At 61.3% G+C, this 18606-nt stretch overlaps 3 protein-coding genes across 7 annotated transcripts in view; all 3 read right to left on the minus strand.

Moving 5' to 3' along the window:
- SLC43A2 (solute carrier family 43 member 2) overlaps positions 1-2900 on the minus strand; it is a 32630-nt gene extending 29730 nt beyond the window's left edge. The window contains exons 1-2 of the mRNA XM_040615341.1: positions 2876-2900; positions 842-1038 (exon numbers count right to left, since the gene is read on the minus strand). Coding sequence (XP_040471275.1) covers positions 842-1001 — 160 coding nt within the window. The 5' untranslated portion in view covers positions 1002-1038; positions 2876-2900. The remainder of the gene's footprint in view (positions 1-841; positions 1039-2875) is intronic.
- A 3250-nt stretch (positions 2901-6150) lies between these two features.
- On the minus strand, positions 6151-13516 carry SCARF1 (scavenger receptor class F member 1). The gene is made up of 12 exons (XM_040615354.1): positions 13429-13516; positions 12363-12585; positions 11562-11623; positions 11147-11248; positions 10507-11032; positions 9882-10100; positions 9666-9794; positions 9487-9590; positions 9161-9272; positions 8959-9083; positions 8622-8759; positions 6151-8283 (listed from the first exon to the last, which is right to left on the minus strand). Exons 2-12 carry the CDS (start codon positions 12455-12457, stop codon positions 7280-7282), a joined length of 2616 nt encoding a protein of 871 aa, XP_040471288.1. The 5' UTR covers positions 12458-12585; positions 13429-13516; the 3' UTR covers positions 6151-7279.
- LOC121097927 (Rab interacting lysosomal protein) lies at positions 13345-18561 on the minus strand. Of its 5 annotated transcripts, none has more exons than XM_040615382.1 (8): positions 18307-18561; positions 17768-17888; positions 17204-17325; positions 16815-17006; positions 16222-16370; positions 15959-16081; positions 14635-14718; positions 13345-14308 (listed from the first exon to the last, which is right to left on the minus strand). In XM_040615382.1, the coding sequence occupies exons 1-8, from the start codon at positions 18556-18558 to the stop codon at positions 14152-14154; spliced, it is 1200 nt and encodes a 399-aa protein (XP_040471316.1). In that variant the 5' UTR covers positions 18559-18561; the 3' UTR covers positions 13345-14151. The 5 variants fall into 5 exon arrangements, with proteins under 5 accessions (XP_040471316.1, XP_040471308.1, XP_040471300.1 ...); XM_040615374.1 differs by having other exon boundaries at positions 17768-17891; XM_040615366.1 differs by lacking the exon at positions 18307-18561 and having other exon boundaries at positions 17204-17321; positions 17768-18278.
- Positions 18562-18606: the final 45 nt, after the last annotated feature.

The raw sequence follows: 18606 nt of genomic DNA on the forward strand, positions 1-18606 counted from the left end.
ACACCTAGCTCCTGCCTCTTTACTCTGCTATTCCCTTCTCTGACCAAGTGCAAATCTTCTGTCACTAAAGCAGCTTTCCAAATCCATACCACACCTTTACCTACGGGCTCCTTTTAACCCCACAGTCCATCCCACCACGCTGTGGGATTCCCCAGATCACAATTCTCTCCATGCCCGGACTGGGGATGTATGTCCACCTACACTTTTTTCTCAGGGTTATCCTTCCAACATCACAAGATTGCCTCCTTCCCTGCAAGGCTGTGTCTGCAAAATGGACAACCGCTTCCTCTGGCTGGGCCTGAAGGCAGATCTCAAGCCCTCCTAGAGACACAGCCTAGTTTGAGCATATCCTGGGTGACAGAAGGAGGAGAGGAACAAAACATCAGTAGCAATTTTTCTGAAACTCCTCTTCAACAGCAGTACCGGGCTCTCCTATTGTATTGTCACCCTCGCCCTTTTCTTTCCTACAACTAAGGAAAGAGTGCCTATAGTTTCCTCCCACAAACTCAGGACACACTCCCCACAAACAGTTGTCTTCCAGAACCCATCAGTCCTTCCCTCCAGAGATCAGCCAAGACACCATGCAGAGAAAGAACTTACAGTGAAATTAAGAGGCTGTCCAGAAGAGCTCTACCTAATCTTTAAGGCTTCTTTTCCAACCACCCTGCAAAGCAACAGCAACTACAAGCACATTACACTATCACAAGGATGCCATTGGTTTTGGAAAGGGGTGTACATCCCTTCCTTCTACACCAGGACTGACCTACCACCCCAAGACAGGGAACCACAGCAGCAAACCTCAGCAGCAACTTATTCACACGAGTTTCCAGAGCATCCTTACCAGACTCGTGGCACAGGTAGGAATAAAACCCTTCTGCTTTCAGCATGATGAGGAGGGACCCCCAGCCCAGCAGAACAGCAGAGAAGAGCAGGTTTTCAATGATGGCTGTGAACGCCATCCACCAGCGCCGGCGATGGGCAGTAGCAAGCGTGGGTGCCATTGCTGCGTGGAAAGGTGGCCTCGTTCAGAATCTCAACCTGCAGGGACCAGAACAACATCCAGTGAGTCCACAGACAGCACATGCTGCTCAAAGAGCACAAAACCCCATAGTTTAACAAGAGACCTCTCTACTAGAACACAAGCAAACCTGCCTGCTGAATGTAAGGCACTCAAGTATAAAACTTGTTTTTGCAAGTACCAGCTTGCCAAGTTACCTGGAGGGATGGAGGAGCACAGGTGCCCTTGGAGCAGCCCCTCCAGTGCACACCCCATGTGACAGAGGAGCGTTCAAGGACTCCGTTCCACTTCCCGAGCAACAGGTATGAAAGTGCAGCAAATATCAACTGCCCAGAGCCCACTCCCCCATCAGCTGTACAGGGCAGGGGGGCCATTTGTAAGGCTGTGAGAGAACACGTGCCAGAGCAGGGAGCTTCCAGCCAGCACCCCAATCTCCCCTCTGCTTGCAGGCAGAGGTTGGGACAGAGGAGGCAGCCCCACTGCCCTAAGGGTGGCTTTAGTGACCACCAGGTCTGCTCCACCCCAGACAGGAGCACAGATCTGCTCTGGAAGGTGAGCACAGGTCCTCTATGTGCCAAGGGTCCTAAATATGCAGTTTGTATCACAGATGGCTGATGAAGGAGCACTTTTTGCTAACTGCCAGAGCACCCAGCTGGGAGACAAGGCAGCCCACATCCTGCCCCATCCTAGCTGTACAGACAGCCAGGTGCACTAGCTGGGACGGCCAGCGGCGCATGCTGCTCCACCTCAGCACCCTGGCATCACCGGGCTGCCCCACAGATGCTGCAGTCGAGTTAACCATCTCCAGCTCCACCCGCCCCAGCCCCTGGGGCCCAGGAAAGCAAGCAGCAGATCTCAGGGCCAACCTGGCTGGCCAAAGGACGGCTCCAGGGAGCCCTGAGGTGTGCAGCACAGGGGCCAGCCCTGGGTCATAAGGCAGGTAGCCATTTTAGACAAGCTGAGCCTTTTCCCAGCCCAGAGCATGCTGTGATCAGGCACTACGGGGAAATCTGCTGGCTGCACACCACGGCCCAAGACGATTTCTCAGGGCTTTCCACAGGGCTGAGGCCCCAGGCCTGCTTTAGGGCACGGTAGTGGGGGTCTGGCCCAGCCACCCAGGCTGGTCCACAGGCCCCTGCCCCAGGCAGGCAGCCTGCAGCCATGCCCCTCCATGCACACCCACCCCACAGGCCCGCTCCCCCAGCGCAACCCACGACACGTTTCCTCCATCAGCTCCTCTTCCTCATCCCTGCACCCACACACTACCTCCCCAGCCCCTCCTCAGCACAGAGATCCTCTCTGCGGCAAGAGGTGCAGCCCACACTCTCCTCTACCAGCCACCCCCCGATGCACCCCACTGTCCCCCAGCACACCCCACTCCCTACCCACACACCCCCCACGCTACACTCCCCCATCAACCCCCCACGCACCCAGCTCCCCCCGAACAGCCCTGCTGCATCCTGCGCTCTCCCTCCCCACGCACCCTGCTCCCTACCCACAAATCACACCCATGCGCCCAGCTCTTCCCCATCAGCCCCCCACTTTCTCCAATGTATGCCACTCCCACGCACAAGCCCCCCCCACACACACCGACCCCCCATACACCCTGCACCCTCCTAACGCACCCCCGCCCTCTCCACAACCCCCCATGCACCCTTCTAGCCCCTTCCCATGCAAACCCCACCCCGCACGCACCCAGCTCCTCCACCCCACGCTAACATCACCCCACTCTTTCTCTCATACAAAGCCTCCCCCTCCCCCCACGCAAACCCCGTCCCGCACACACCCGCTCCTGCACCCCACGCAGACGACCCCCCCAGCGCACCCCCCATCCCTCGATGCGCCCCCCACGCTCACCCGCCGCCGCACCCGCTCCGCGGCGCCGCGCTCCCACCCGGGGTTTTTATCCGGCCACAGGCGCAAACAAGCGCCGCCGCTGATTGGCCGCCGCCTCAACCAATGAACGTGCGCGCCGCTACCGCCGGGGCACGTGCCGGACCGCGCGCCACCCGGTACCCCCCCCGATACCCTCCCCGGTACCTCCCCCCAGTATCCGCCCGGTATCCTCCCCGGTACAGCCCCCCCGGTATCCTCCCCTGTACAGCGCGCCCCCCCCTCCCCGATACGTCCTCCCAGTACCCTCTCCCGTACCCTCCCCCCGGTATCCTCCCTGGTCCAGCTCCCCAGGTACCCACCCGGTATCCTCCCCAGTACAGACCCCCGGTATCCGCCCCGTACCCCCGGCACCGAGCTGCCCCTGGGCTCCCCCGGGACGGCCACACGTACCCGGACACAACCACCGTTGTTGAGTCCGCAGCGGCACTCCCGGGGCTGGGCGCGGGGCAGACCGGGAGGGGAGGGGGGCGGGGGGGGCGACACCCTCCGCGAGGCCCGTGAAACGCACCGGGGGGGCAGCGGCCGGCCTCGCAGGGGCGCGGGGGATGAACGGGACGCCGGCGGCGGCCGGAGACGCTCCCGGGAGCAGAGCGGGCTGGGGCCCTGGCGGGCCGCCCTCCCCCTCCCGGCACGGCGGGGACAGCAGGAAACTCCCTGCGGGGTTTGGTACCGGCTGCTGCCGGTCCCCGCCGGCGCCGAGCGCTAGCGGGGAGAGCCGCACCGCGCTCGCCACGGGACCGCTGCGGCTCGCGTAGCCCCGGCCGAGCACACGGAGCCATTTCGGTAACGGCACCCGCGTTATTTCTCATCCACCACGGTTACAGGCACCGGGTCCGCCCTGCAAAGCCTACCCATCCCGCTCCCCGGCGGCGGAGGGAGCCGGGAAGGTGCCCCTCTCCCGTTAAAAGCCCATTTGGGAGCAAGCATCCGACACACAGCCTGGGCTGCCACCCCCAGCGCGGCTGGGCAGGGGGTAACGGCCCTCCCGGCACCCTGGGCAGGGGGTAACAGCCCTCCCGGCACCGCGGCCCACCAGCACAGTCAGCTGTTCCCTGAAATAACAGTGAAATCACTGCAAGCTGCCAGAGTGGCTGTGTGTCGAGCTCACCAGAGCTCTGACCACTTTTTCCATTCAATTATTTCTCAACGTGTTCCTCTGCAGAATTTCTTGTCCTGCCATAAAGCCATTGCTCGTCAGCGAGGTCCTGGGCCAGAGGAGGTGGCTGCGTATCCCTGGAAATCATTGCAGGTTTATTTTTAGTTTCTTAGACAAAGGAGGTAAAAACTGTGCTGGTGACAGATAAACATCGCTGAGTGGCTCAGCAGAAGCTGAGGGCCCTCACGGGTGGATGTGTACCCGCTGCTGCATCCCTGAGGAAGGGACAGACTGTGACGGGTGCGAAGAGGAAACTCCTCAGCCTCAGCTGTGGGACAAGGGCCAAATGTTGCAACAGCTGGAAAATGGATTTAAGCCAAAGCAAACAAATGAGGGGAAAAAAGTGCAAAGAAAACAAGGCAGCCTGGATCGGTGCAGTGTTTTCAGCAGAGGTAGAGGAAGGCTGAGACAGCACGAGGCCCCAGGAGAACTCAGCACCCAGACCCGGTCACTGTGTCCAAGAAACATGAACTGTGACAGAAAGGAGCATGAGGAGGACACAGAGGCTGTCTGGGGACACGGGAACCCTTTGCTACAGCGAGAGCATGAGGGGATCTGGTTTTCCTATCCTAGAAGGAGAAAAGAAGCTATCAGGTGATCCGCTGACATCTATAAATACACCCGGGGACTGAGTAAACATCATGGAGAGAAAAAAAATAAAGTGAAGCTGAAGAACAGCGCTGGCACAAAGACACATTTATAGAAACTGGCTGGGAATGAGTTCGGCTGGACAGAGCCGTTGGGGTAAACAAGGTGGTCCTCTTCAAAGGCAGAGCTCGGGCAGTCTGGGAAAGGAGATTACAGGGCTGTGGCGGTGGGGGACAGACCCCCATGGCCATGGGAGACAGATTGAGCCTCTGTTCCTACCTCCTCGAGGCTGAGCTGCCCCAGCAGAGAGCATCTTCGCTTGGGGACAGGATCTGCAGAGGAACCGCTTCCCACTGACTGGCTTCAAACCATTGCAGTGAGATTTGGAAAGTCGGAGATCCAGCATGGGAAGACATTAACCCTTCCCTCACCTGCTGGCTCTGGCTTGCAAACCTCCTGCATCCAGTACTAAAACCACGGCAAAGCCAGATGAAGCATCCCTAGCAAGAAGACACCAGCGCAACCAGGCTGCAGGCATGTGCATGGGCAGCCACATGCTGCAAATCCACCGCTCGTTATCCTTGCACAGCCCAGACAGGGTGAAGATGCTTCATCTTCAAGCAGTGAAAACATCCTGCCTTGCAGCTCAGCCCCTGAACATGAAAGGTTCTTGCAGCGCCAGCAGCAGCGTTTTCTCAAAGCTGGGTGCTTGTTTCAATGTCAGGGAAGGCTGTCAGCTATTTACATGCCATACCCAGGGCGAACTGGCTCACGTGATGCTCACTTCTGGCACAGCGCTGCTCAGCTCACAGGCTGAAAATATCCAACCAATTAGGAAAAAATGGCTGCTTATAAATAAAATGTGGGGCTGTCCCTGCCACTGTAATAAAATAGCATCAAAACAAAAACTAGCCTGTGCAGAACAGAGTTCTGGCCAGGCTGCTGCTCAGGTCTCGCCAGGATGAGCATTTTTATTGGTATACCAGAATATTTGGTGTTATAATCACAGCAGTGGGTGATACCACTGCAGGGAAGAGTGCTGCATGCTGGCTGCAAAACTGGAAGCCTCACCCATGTGGGACTGTGGGGATTCAGTGCCCTGTACTGCAGAGAAGCACCCACCAAAAGCAAAAGGGAAAAAGCAAAACCCACTCTGTTTTTTGAAACGCTCCAAACCCTAAACCTCAAAGCAGGAGTGCCAGACTAGAGGAAGAATCCACATGGAGCTCCATACATGACATGTGAGATGCAGGCTGCAACATAGGTGCTCCAGATCCTCACAGCTCACACACATTTCCTCTGCCCTCTTGTCTCTGGCCCTGCTCTGGGCTCAGCTCTGTGAGAGTTCAGAATTCAACAGAACCAGAAAATAATTTAAAAAAACACCAACCTGAAAGCCCAAAGCTGCTGACACTTTCCACACTTTGGAGACTATTTCTAGCTGTGTGTTTGATTCAGAGGGCAGCTGGGAAACCCAGCTCCTGAAGGATTCTTTTATCTTTTAATTTTCATTCAGAGGCTTTCATGCCACATGAAGTAACAGAAAAATATACAAGAAACTTCTACCACTTAGATACATCTAAATCCAGTTTATGCTGCAAGTCCTCTTTGGCATCTCAACCGCCTTGCACAGGCAGCAGAGCCCCTGTGCCAGTCTCGCCCGTGCTGTCTGAGGTCCTCTGGCTGTGCTGGACGTGCTGCAGCACTTTCATGGCATCTCAGCCACCCATGGTGACACGTTGCTGCAACAGGAATGAGGCGTGGGAGATAGCAGGAGCTTAGGGCACCTGTGGAAATGCCATGTTCCCTGCAGCTTTCATCCTTATCAGATCGGCACAACGCCAGGTGCACAGGTTGATGGTCATGGCACAGCTGCCACGTTTGCTCTTGCACAACTGCAGTTTGGTATTGCGTGGAGTTTAAAAGGCTGTTGACAAACCCTGTGCTGTGCCATGAGTCTTTTTACACATGTACGTAGAAACGAAGGCAGCCAGAGCCTGCCACAAAAGCCAGAGCCACACAGATAAACCCCTGCAGACCCAGATACCCTTTGAGATAAGCAGTTAAAATACATTTTTGCTGAAGCTGATTGTGATAGCCCATCATCTCTCCCCAGCCCAGCTCCACAAAATAATCCCCTCCAGCGAGAAGCACCTTTACAGCAAGAGACTGAGCAGCATTACCAGAGCTAGGACAGGGAAAGGTGAAAACCCATGGGGCGAAACTGGTTTTTGCCCGTGTGGTTCCCAGCTGAGCACCCAGCAGCCCCGCTCCCTTTTATGAGGGCCAGAAGGTGCCACCACTGTGTCCAGAGCATCGCTGTCCCTCCAAGCTGTGGCAGACACAAAATGGGGCACATAGGGCAGAGGAGAGCAGAAACCAGCCCTGAAACACCGCGACGACGTGGGACTGCCACTGCTGCAGCTCTCGGCATCACCCACCCCACCGGTTGTGCTGGCCAGTGAGGGTCCACACCAGCAACGTGGTGCAGAGGAAGAGGGGTCAGTGGGAAGGCTTGATGCTTCTCCAGTTCACAGCTCCGAGGGGAACATTGGCTCCTGCCACGCTTGGGTCAGAGGGGCCTCCTGTGCTCCCATGGCCCTGGCCCAGGCGGTGGTGGCTCAGGTGGCTGCAGGGGTGGCCAGCAGCTCCGTGGTGGGGCTGGGGGGCGAGTCGGCACCGCTGCTGGTCACGTTTTCATATTTTGGCTCTTCCTTTGACGCAACCTGTCCCTTTGTTTCAAAGCTGAGTAGCTCAGGGCTTTTGCCTCTCTCTGTGGCACCTGCAGCATCGTGGGCCCCATCCTGGGCGCCTGTGCTTTTTGGCGAGGGAGACGTGAGAAGGAAGGACTGTCTCTTCCCAGGGAGCTGCTGGTGCTTGCCAGGGGATGGCTCAGTGGGAGCCCCCACGACACTCTCCCTCTGCTTGCAGCTACTCACCGAGTCTCTGCATTGCGCCAGGGCCCGGCGGGGCGGCTTCTGGATTGCCTCGACGCTCCTCCTCACCTTGGGCTCCTCCTTTGCAGCCCACTTGCCCCTCTGCAAGCTGCCCAGCCGCTTGAGCACAGCCTGGACCGGTCCCTCGCCACCCCCCTCTGCCTTGGGGTCCTGCCCAGCCGTTCCCACCATCATGTAGATGGTGGTGACATTGGGCTCCTTCCCCTTCCTCTCCCAGCTGCTGGATTTTGCAGCTGCTTCAAGTGCTTCCACTCTCTGGGCCACGTGCCTGGTGCCAGAGATCACCCGCCGACGTCCCCCCGGGGTGGCCCGGGGTGATGGCCGGTGGCTTTCCTCCCCCTTGTTGAGGGGCTCGGGGCTCTCATAGCAATCGCTGGCTGGTTGTTCAGTGGGGGGCTCAGCTGCTGTGTCCCCTGGTGGTGTGGACAGCTTGGATGGGCCCCACGGGGTCTTGGGCTTCCGCCCAGGGCTGGGGGTCTCTGCTGCCCCAAATTTTGTCCCCTCGGCAAAGGACACGGAAGGCCGCTTGGCCTTGGCGATGCTGGAGGTGCGAGGGATGGCAAAGGGCTGCGAGACATCCTCAGAGTCAAAGGCAGATGGGTCTGGGAGTGCCTCACCGGCAGGAGACACCCCATCCTGCAGCTCGGCCCCCCCCAGCAGTGGGATGCCTGCAGGATGAAAGCAATGAGAGTCAGGGCTGCCCAGGGACACACTCGGGGACATTAGGACAGGGGCTGATGCAACAGAATTGTCCTTGGGAGCATTTCCCCAGGGAGGAGGTTGTGAAATGGGGCTGCCTGCACCAGGCACATCCCATCACACGAAGCCAAGCATGGCCCCAGTGTGTCCTTGCAGACAGGAAAATGGGGGCATGGAAATAAATGCTGCCTGTGCTCAGCACCTGTCCCTGGGGCGCCCAGGGTTGGTAACAGGGCAGGATGGGACCCCGAGCAGCCCAGAAGGGCTGGGGGTAGCTGGGGGCAGGAGGAGCAGCCATGGACATCACCTTCTCTGGGAGGGACGGAGTACTCTGGTCCCTCGTTGTCAGTGTCGAAGGAGGAGAAGGAGCTGTCTGAAACCCACGCAGCCGACGGCGGCTCAATGAAGCTGGGGTTGAAAGGGATTTCTGTGTCGTGGTGGGAAACTGGGAAGGAGAAGACACACAGCTGAGCTCGGGCACCCCAGGGTACCTGGGGCTGGGGTGGAAAAGCAACGCCTGCCCCGAGCCGTGCAGTGGGGCGAGGGGGGTTCCAGGCTTCCCCCCCCCCAAACAGTGATGATGCAGAGAGCACAGGGTGGGGGTGACACCCTGGAAGGGCTGTCAGCAGCTCTGCTGTTTTTACCTGTGACTTTGGGAAGTTTATAGCCCCCCAGGGAAAAGCAAGGCATCATAGCGCTGAGGTTCGCCAGCACCCCATGCACGTGGTGCTTCATCCTGGCCACAACGTCGTCATCTGGCACAGCCGCTCTGCACAGAGGAGACGGACATCGAAGGACATGGGAGATGGGGTTTTGCATCGAAGGTTGCAAAATATAAAAAAATACCTGTCTCTAGCATCTGCTGGGCTGGCTCCGCAGCAACAGCAGGCGATGCAAAGCAGCAGCAGCAGGAGAGGGACAAGGATGGCAGCTGCAAGGGCTCCATGGTCCTTAAGACCTGTGTGGAGAAGATAGGTTGAGTCCAGCATGTCCTGCAGCTGCCAAGCCCACGGAGCTGCCCCGCACAGGGTGTGTGGGAGCTGGCAACTCATGGTGGGACCAGGGGGCACCAGGAGGGATGGGGCTGCATCGCAGCCCCCTGACACCTTCCCCAGCTAGGACGTTACAGTCCCTTGCCCAGTGCCGAGGAGTAAACTTGAGGTTGCTCTTACTCAACACACAATCACCCCGCACAGGGTGGCAGGTCCCCCGGGAGCACTGGCAGGGTGAGGAACAGTTCACTCCAAAATACCCCTCCAGACAGGTGTCATTGCAGCTGGAAGAGAGAGGAAAGGAAGGAAATGCCCCCCAGGGAGAGCAGGACCCCAGCCCTGCCCGCTCCCAACATTACCTGGCTCCCCAGTAGCCTGCCTGGCAGATGCAAGCTCCTGACACGGGGTCGCAGCTCCCTGCAACACACTCGGGGCAGAGGAGCTGGCATCCATCACCGAAGGTGCCTGCGGGGCAGGAGCTGTTGCAGCTGCCAAGACAGAGAGCGAAGCATCAGCCCACTGTGCCCCAGAGCAGGGACCCCTCGCTAGGACCGGTGGCCTGATCCTGGGCATACCTGGGTCCCATCCAGCCAGGGTCACAGTGCAGGCAGGACCCGGTCTCCGGGTCGCAGGCCTCCCCGCGCTGGCAGCGGGGGCACGGCTGGAGGCAGCCCTCGCCGTGGAAGCCGGGAGCGCAGGGTTCCTTGCAGAGGGTCCCATTCCAGCCGGGCTGGCAGGCCAGGCAGAAGCCGTCCACAGGTGAGCAGGGCTGGCTGCGCTTGCAGCTCCCGCAGCTGCATGGGCAGAGGGGCTGTGAGGCCTCGACGCCCAGCCCCAGCCCTCCCCCCCCAAAATACAGGTTTCACCCCACACCAGCACTGAGCATCAGTTTCTATAGTGCCTAACGGTCTGTAGTAGCAAGAGGGCAGGGAGCAAGTAGGGAGAGATGCCACTTCATCACCCTGGGGAGCAGGACCAAAGATGACCAGGTTTAGAACAACACCAGCGCTTTCTGCTGGCATTAGATGTTTCTTTTGGGGCAACACTGACGCTGCAGCCAACCAGGGATGCTCGAAGCCCCCAGGATAGGTCTCCCTGGCCAACCAAAGGAACAGACAGGACCGCGATGACTTTACCCCCCCAAGGTCTGGCTGTGGCCCCGGGTTCCCACTGGACACCCCACCGCTGCCCCCAGCTCACCTGTGCACGCACTGAGCCCCATATTTCCCAGCTGGACAGGGCTCCCGGCAGCTTCTGCCCTGCCAGCCAGGGCTGCAGCTGCAGTGCCCGCTGACGGGACTGCAGGAGCCGTGCAAACAGTCGCAGCGCCGCTGGCACGCCGGCCCCCAAAACCCAGCCTTGCATTCGCACTTGCCCGTCTCCTGGGCACAGGGCGAGATGTTGCAGGAGCATTTGAAGCTGCACCTCCTGCCCCACCAGCCTGGCTGGCAGTGGCAGTGGCCGGTCAGCGGGTCGCAGTGGGAGCTGGTGGGGTTGCACTGACATTGCTTCTTGCAGGTAGGTGCCCACCAGCCTGGCTCGCAGCGGCAGGCACCGGTGAGGGGGTCACAGCGGCCATGGGGGCCGCACTGGCAGGGGAACTGGCAGAGCTCTCCCCAGTGGTTGGGGTCGCAGGTGCAGCGCCCGCTCACCGGGTCACAGCGCCCGTTGCGGTGGCACGGGCAGCTCCGCTTGCAGTCGGGGCCCCAGTATTGCTCAGGGCAGCCTGCGAAGGGAAGGAGATGGCAAGGATGGGGGGTCGCGGGGAAGCCTGGCAGCCCCCCAACCATCCAGGCTGCCAAATGGGGTGGCGAGGGCTGAGCCCTGGGGAAATACTCACGGGAACTGCAGTCTGCTCCGAAGAAGCCGGGTTTGCAGAAGCAAACCCCAGGTCTCACGCAGACCTCATCCACCCCGCAGGCATCCTCCCCCTCGCACAGTGCTGTCAGCAGCAGGGCAGGCATGTCAGTGCACGGCAGCACCCCCCCGGCGCGCACCCCCTGCCCCTGCCCACCTCCCGCCGAGACGGCCTTCCCGGGAACACCGCCATCCCGCTTCCCGCCCCATCCCTCCGGCTGAGCCGCAGCACCGTTAGCCGCTTGCTCAGTGAGCGTTTGAGGGTCCCCGTGGTGCAGCGCCCCATTGCCACCGCTCGAGGAGAGCTGTAGGGCCGCTCCCCAACACCCAGCGCCATGGAGGAGCCACAGCCGAGCGCAAGGACTGAGCTTTGGCCTTTGTCACCATCCATCACTCACCGGCCGTGCACTCCTGCCCTTCCTGCTTCCAGCCGGGGCAGCACGCTGGGCCGCTGGGGAGCCTGCGGGAGAGACCCAGGGGCTGTCAGCCAGGGCAGGGGGTGCTGGGGCCAGCGTGGGTTTGCGGGAGGCATCGCAGCTTCGGCTAAAGTGAAGCAAATGCGGGCGCTCGCCCCAGCTGGGCCCAGCAGCAGGAAGGGGGTGCGGTGCCGCGGGCATTGCTCCGGAAGGAAACCAGCAAAATAGAAGGAAATTTAAGAGGCTGCAGCCCAAGCAGGCAGTGGGGCTGGGCGGTGGGACAGGCCTGCCCAGCTCCATCGCTTCGGAGCCCATGCCCAGTCCCCGATGCTCTGGGAGCGGCTCAAACCTTTGCCAGCAACTCAAAAAAAACAGGCACCAAAGTGAAGGCAACTAAAGGTGCTGCCATCGATGGCAAGACCAACAGGAGAGGCAGCGTAGCAGCAAAGCAGAGGGGACACTGGCTCCAGAAGCCCTTCGGGGTGTGCTATGCCTAAATTTCCCACCTGATGTGCGATGAAAGTTTTGCCAACACTCTCACATCTCCCCGCTGCCCTGTGCATTGGGAGCATGTGAGAAATAACTCCAAGAAGGAGTCTTGGTGCCCCAAATGCCCATGCACACCCCAACCACGCTCCCCAGCATCACCCCAGCCTCTGCACCCACACAATGCCAGGCTGCAGACCTCTGTCCATGGAAGGATGGGTGGACAATGACCCCCTGGGGCTGCTGGGAGGCCCCAGGAGATGGAGGGGCCCGAGTGGGGATCCCCGTGGCACATACCTGCAGACGTTCCTGCCGTCGGGGTCAAGCTCCTGGGCAGAGCTCTGCACCCACAGCCACAGCTGGAGGCAGAGGATGGGCCGGGTGCTCCCCATCCCGACAGGGCACAAGGGCCCAAGTCCCAGCGGCTCCCCAGCCCTGCACTGGCGTCCGTCTGTCCCGTCCGTCCCGTCCCGTCCCTCCCGTGGTCAGCCTCTTCCTCCCACCAGCCTTGGGTTTCTTCCTGAGGAAACGCAGGAGGAGGCGCCCTGATCCAGACGTCAGGGATGCAGTGGGGAGGGGGAGGCAGGGAATGCCACCACATGGGCTATTTGTGGCCCTTGCTGCCACCCTAGCAGCAGAAAAGAGCATCCAGGGCCTCAGCACAGCCACGCAGGGGCTGGTGCCTGCCTGAACATCACCCACAGTCATCCCGCTCCCCCGGTGCCCATTCTCCATCACCCCCAAAGCTGTTTTAGCCAATGTCCCCCAACCCACATGAGGTGTCCACTGCCTCTCCCTGCCCTGACCCCCATGAGCCACCCTACAGTGCTGCCAACCCCGGGCAGGGGCTGAAAGGTGGGGTCCCTACATCCCCCACAGGGACACAGCGTGCTCCACGCTGGCTTTTGAACCACTGCTGGCCACTGTCCCACCTCACTGTCTCCCCAGGAGCTTTGTGTCAGCAGATGCACAGGAAACACCTTTTTCCTACCCAAGGCCAGCTCAGCCAGGGGGGCCCGGACTGGAAGCACACTGCTCCCCCCACCACGCAGGACTTAACCCCTCCGTGCCCAGCGCTGCAGCATTGCACCCCTGTAGCCCCGCTCCCCATCACAGCTGACCCACTGAAAGGGGCTCGGGGGGGCTGATGGAGCGCAGCCAGCCACAGCCCTTTGCAGTGGCGCACAAAAAGCCACGGCTGCGCTGGAGAACTGTGGCCAAAGCCCAGCAGCATCACCCAGCCCTTCCCAGGCAAGGAGAGCGAGGAGGCTGCAGCGGGTACCTTGGAGGAGAAACGAGACTGATTTATTTCTGACTCCAGTTCCAAAGCTAGAAAATACCTGACCCAAGGGGCCCGACTCACCCCCGTGAACACGAGGACTGTTCCACTCTCCAGTTCCCAGTAATCACAGGAAGAAGTCCCAGGACAAAACCAATTCACCCCATGCCTGAAGAGTGCCGGAGTAGCGCTGGCGGGGCTGATCCTGACTGCTCCAACACAGGAGCACCCGAACACCCTGTGCAGCGTGCCCAGCCCCCGCCAGCCGTGCAGCTATCCCAGGGCAGCACTCGGCCAGCCCCAGCACCCCAAATCGACCTTCACATTGCAGGGATGAGGGGAGGTATGAACAGAAAGGGGTGAAGCAAAATACCCCCACAGGGCAGGATCGGGTGATGGGATCCTGGGCTGTGAGCAGAGGTGTTTGGCAGAAAGAGCCATCAGCAGGTGGGAAGAGCCCTTTTGGGGTAAGGCAGGGGGTGCAGAGCCACTCTGCACTGAGCTGCAAGCACGGAGAAGTGGGGAGCAGGGACATGGCTGTGCAGGACCCCCATAGTTAAGCCATGGGCACAATGAAGGGGTAGCCAATGGGCAGAGATGCCTGGAGGTGCTCAGCCGTCCCGTGCCAGGCCAGCACCCTACACTGTGTCCCGGCTAGTTTGAAGGAAGGTTCCCCACGCTGCAGCTTCACAGCCACCATGGTATGGGGAAGCTGCCAGGGCTGCCATGCCGCTCTCAAAGATGCTGGAAGAAGAGGAGCTGGGAAGTGCTTCTGCGAGGCCAGATCCGGCTCCGGTTCAGGTGGGATCAGAGGGGCGGCGTGGCTCTGTCGGGGGAGCTGGCCACCGGCTCACTCTCTCCCTCTGGCTCCAGCTGCGTGTCCCGTGAGTCGATGATTTCCCAGGTTCCAGAGCAGCTGGATGTGGGGGGGTCTTTGCTGCTGTCCTGATACCACAGCCCAAAACTGCAGAGAGAGCAGATAACAGCTGTGGGGGGAGAAAAGCCTTCTCAGGGAAGCAGCCGTATCCCAACCTCCCTCCGCATTTGATGACAGCAGCGGGATGCAGCCCGGCCAGCAGCAAGGCTTGCTCTGCCCCTGCCCAGGACAAGGCAGTTCCCCCCAAACCAAGCAACCCCCCCTTCAGCAGCACCCCTGCCAGCCCTGCATGGGGCAGCCTGGCTCCGTCCCGGTCATACCCTCAGCAGGTGCTGGGTCCACAGCCCCAGATCTCCTCTCCACCAGCACAGCCACCTGTCCCCACCAGCACCCCAGCACAGGAACAAACTTACAAGCTCCTAATTTTGGATTCAGGAGGCTGAGCATCCACACAGTCTGCTCCGCGACCTGGGAGCCAGGAGCCCTCATCTTCATCACTGCAGCACAAAGAAGCGGGGGGTAAACCCGTACTGAGTCGGGGGCTCACCACAGCTGTGAGTACCAGAGCCACCCCAGGGCTCTCTGCCAAGCCAAGCAGTGTCCCCTGCAGAGCTGGGGGCACATGGACCGGTGCCACTGTGCCCTGAAGCACTGGTGGGCTGTGACCTGCCACAAAGCCACCGTGATGCTCACATCCCGGATACGGCCGCGTTTCACAGCAAGCCCAGCCCCAGCTCCTCAAACACGTTTCACAGCAAGCCCAGCCACGAGGCTCCTCAAACACCGGCTTCAAACGCCTGGCACTTTGCCAGCAGATGGTGTGTCCCCGGTTGCCACAACAGCAGAAACCACAACCCACTGTACAGTCTTCAGGCATCCCCTGCCCCACAGCAAGCGCACGCTTCCCTGGGGGAACAGCCCAACAACCACCAGCCACGGCTCGGGGCCAAGGTGGGTGACATCCTGCCATCAAGGTGGGTGACAGCCAGGCAGGGAAGCGGGAACACATGAGAGCAGCTTTTATAGGGCAGCAGCTATCCTCACCAGGCAGGGAGGTGAGGAGGCACCCCCAGACCCCCCCAGCTGCCAGCAGAGACCCCAACACAAGCAAGCAGCAGGCTGTAGTAGCAGAAGAGAGCTCACCCCCCTTCAGACTTTAATAGAGCCCCTAAAAACCAGTGCCATACAGCTCCCCCGGTGCCACGCAGCAGCTTTAGCCCAGGCTTCACCCCCCAGCTGCCCGCAGTCGTGCAGAGCTGGGGCCGGTGCCCGCAGGGTCTTCCCCTCCCCATCATGGGAAGTCTGCTGGAGCCAGCGCTGCCCACGACGTCTCCCAGAGCCTCCAGGGAACATCTCTGCTGCCATCTTCAAAGGCTGGACAGCCTCCAACTGTACAGCGCAGGGACCAGCCTGCCTTCTCGTGCAGTGGCCCCACTGTCACCACCTTGCCTCCCTTGTGTCACACCCACGCAGAGACGAGTGGCATTTGGCCAGGCCACGTATGACTGGTGACAGGCACATGGGAGTTGCAGCAAAGAGCCTGGTCCCTGCGGCACTCCCAGGGCCAGAGCAAGACATCAGCTGCAGACATCAAACCTTTGGAGGAGGCAGCTCTTGGTGTGGGGAGCTCCATTCCAGGGTATCACGGTGTCACAGCACATGGAAACACCAGCGCCTGCCAGCCAGCATCCCCCCTGCACGGGAGGCTCCCCGTCGGCCGTGGCCAGCCGGACTCACCTGCTCGCCGACTCCTCCACCGTTCCCAGCATTTTAGCTCTGATTTTTTTTCTCTGCCTTTTGATAGTCGACTTCATTGCATCCAAAAAGAAGCTGGGGACTCTCTCTTCATTCAGCAGCTCCCTGGCAAAAAGCAAGCCAGCTGGTTCACCAAGGGCCTGGCAAAGAAATCCTCCTGGAATGCACCAGGAGCAGCCTCCGACAGGGCTGCAGGGACAGGATGAACCCAGCTTGCTGCCCCACACCGCCGCGGCAGGACTCACCGCTGGTAATAGGCCAGCTCCTCCTGCACCAAGAACAGGTTGGTCTTGAGCTCGTTCCGCTCTTGCAGGATCTGCTGCAGCTCGTCCTTGGAGAAGCAGCAGTGAGCATCCTGGTGCCGCAGCTCCTCCGCGGGTGATGGCGCGCCTTCCTGTGGGGATGGGGAGTCAGCAGGCAAGCTGAGACGCTGAAACCTCCACCCAAAGGCTGGGTGCCATGTGCAGGCAGAGATGGAAGTCTCAGGAATTAGTCTGCTAGTTTTCCATGCGCCATGGCCACTCCCCAGCTTGGCTAGCTCCCGCCACCCATCACCATGCGTAGCAAATCCTCCTCATCCTCCGAATCCCACCCTGCTTCTCCTCCCATCACCTCGCCTCTCTTGCTCCTTCCTCCACCCCTACCAATTTTTCCCAAACAAGGCATTACCAACATCGCAGGCACTGCGCCATTTGACTTTCAGCACTGGGGTTTACTCGAGCGGCCGTGTCCTGCTGGCCGGCGGGTCTGGGCATGCCTGACACCCCACACAGAGCCGGGAAAGCTGGGTTGGCATCAGCGATGCCCTGCAGCAGCTGGGCCACGGGCTCGGACTCACCAGGCTGGGCTTTGGCGGCTGGATCTCCGAGGCGGTCCCGCTCCTCCTGCTTGTTTCCCTCTGGGTTTGCAGCATCATGGCCTCCAGGTCCGACTTCTTCTCCAGCGTGCTCTTGAGCTGAGCCTGCACCACGGCCACCTTGTGACGCAGCTCCTCGTTCATGGCCATGAAGCGATGCAGTTGCTCCTGCAGCTGGAGGGCCCAGGGCAGCGAGTGAGGCACAGCCACAGCTCTGGGCCCCCACCCAGGGCCATCAGCACCTACAGAGCTGGGAGAGGCATCTGGCCCAGCAGGCTCCCCAGCCACCACGACAGCCCTGGGGAGAGGTGACATGAAAGCAAGTCCCCAGGCCCTTCACACACCACACCCATGAGCTCCCACATACTCACCGCCTCTGTGTCTCGGCTCTTGCAGACGATCTCGTGGGCCTGGGCACGAAGCTGATCCCTCTGCTTGTCCACCACCTCCTTCAGCCGCAGCATCACCTCCCGCTCCTTCCGTGCCATGCTGTCTGAGCCCAGACGGGTGCAGACAGGCGTGAGTGTCCTCAGGACCAAGGGCTCCCCTAACCCTACACTGCCATGAGATTCCTACGTGCTGCTGCAAAGCCAGACTAACGTTCCCGGCAGGTAGCAGAGCAGGAACAGCAGAAAGAGGGAAGCGGAGAGCTTCAGGCTGTGCCCAATGCATCCATGTGCTGGCAAGAGCAGCCCACACCCTGTGCTCTCCCCACCACCCCCCTGAGGCCTTGGCGTGCTCGGGGATTTGGGGTCCCTGAACAAAATAACAAATCTCCAAAATCCCAAGAATAAAGTCACACTCGTGCTCCCCGGTAGGAGGGGTCTCCAGGGCTGGGCAGCCTGGAGAAGAGATTCAGACCGGCACCCAGCCTGCCGTCCCCCGCAGGGACACGCTGTAGCATCAGGGGACTCCAAACCCACGGGGACACCCACCTTCCTGGGACTGGCTCTCCACAAGCTGCTCCAAGAGCTGCTGGTTCTGCTCCTCCAGGCAGGCCAGGCGGCTGTGCAGGGCTTGCTCCCGGCGCTCGGCATCCCACAGCCCCTGCTCCGGCTGCTGGGGGACGGGGCAGCCGGGTCGGAGCCGTCCGGGCATGGGGGGTACGGGGGCAGCCGGGTCGGAGCCGTCCGGGTGTGGGGGGTACGGGGGCAGCCGGGTCGGAGCCGTCCCCGGCGGGGTGGGGACGACAGGGGACCAGGGCAGCCGGGTCGGAGCCGTCCCGGGTCGCGGGGGCGACCGGCGCAGCTAGGTCAGAGCCGTCCCCGGGGAGGGGAGCGGGACGCCGGGTCGGAGCCGTCCCGGGGGGACGACGACGCCGGGGCAGCCGGGTCGGAGCCATCCCCGGGGGGGGGGGGGGGGCCGGCCGGCCGGGTCGCAGCCGTGCCGGGGACACCTCTAGCGAGGCGCAGCGGGGTCCGTGCCGCCGGCGAGGGGGTCCCGAAGGCCGCCCCAGCCCCCCCGCGCCGCTCACCTCCGCGTCCTGCCGCGCGGCCGCCGCCGCCGCCTCCCCCTCGGCGCCCGCCGGGGCCACCAGCGCCTCCAGCAGCTCCAGCAGCCGCACGACGGGCGGCACCAGCCCGGCCACGGCTTCGGGCCCGAAGCGGCCGGCCAGGCGGCGCAGCTCGGCGCCCAGCGCCCCCGCCATGCGGTAGACGTGCGGCGGGGCCAGGCGGCCCGGGGGGGTCCGCCACAGCGGCTCCGCTCCCCGCCGCCCCTCCGCCATGGGCGCCCCGGCCCCGCACACGCCCCGCCCCGGCCCCGCACACGCCCC

This window comes from Falco naumanni, chromosome 1 (genome assembly GCF_017639655.2).
Source record: "Falco naumanni isolate bFalNau1 chromosome 1, bFalNau1.pat, whole genome shotgun sequence".
Lineage (NCBI taxonomy): Eukaryota > Metazoa > Chordata > Aves > Falconiformes > Falconidae > Falco > Falco naumanni.

Bases quoted from the DNA above. Each gene is read 5' to 3' on its own strand.
- SCARF1 (XM_040615354.1), bottom strand. From the start codon at position 12,457: ATGGGGAGCACCCGGCCCATCCTCTGCCTCCAGCTGTGGCTGTGGGTG. The intron at 10,101-10,506 runs GTGAGCTGGGGG...CTGCCCATGCAG, and splicing joins GGGGCTCAGTGCGTGCACAG to CTGCGGGAGCTGCAAGCGCA. The intron at 9,084-9,160 runs GTATTTTTTTAT...TCCTCTGTGCAG, and splicing joins CCAGCAGATGCTAGAGACAG to AGCGGCTGTGCCAGATGACG.
- LOC121097927 (XM_040615366.1), bottom strand. From the start codon at position 18,174: ATGGCTCCGACCCGGCTGCCCCGGCGTCGTCGTCCCCCCGGGACGGCT. The intron at 16,082-16,221 runs GTGAGTCCTGCC...GCTTTTTGCCAG, and splicing joins GAGCTGGCCTATTACCAGCG to GGAGCTGCTGAATGAAGAGA. The intron at 14,309-14,634 runs GTAAGTTTGTTC...CTCTCTCTGCAG, and splicing joins GAATCCAAAATTAGGAGCTT to TTTTGGGCTGTGGTATCAGG.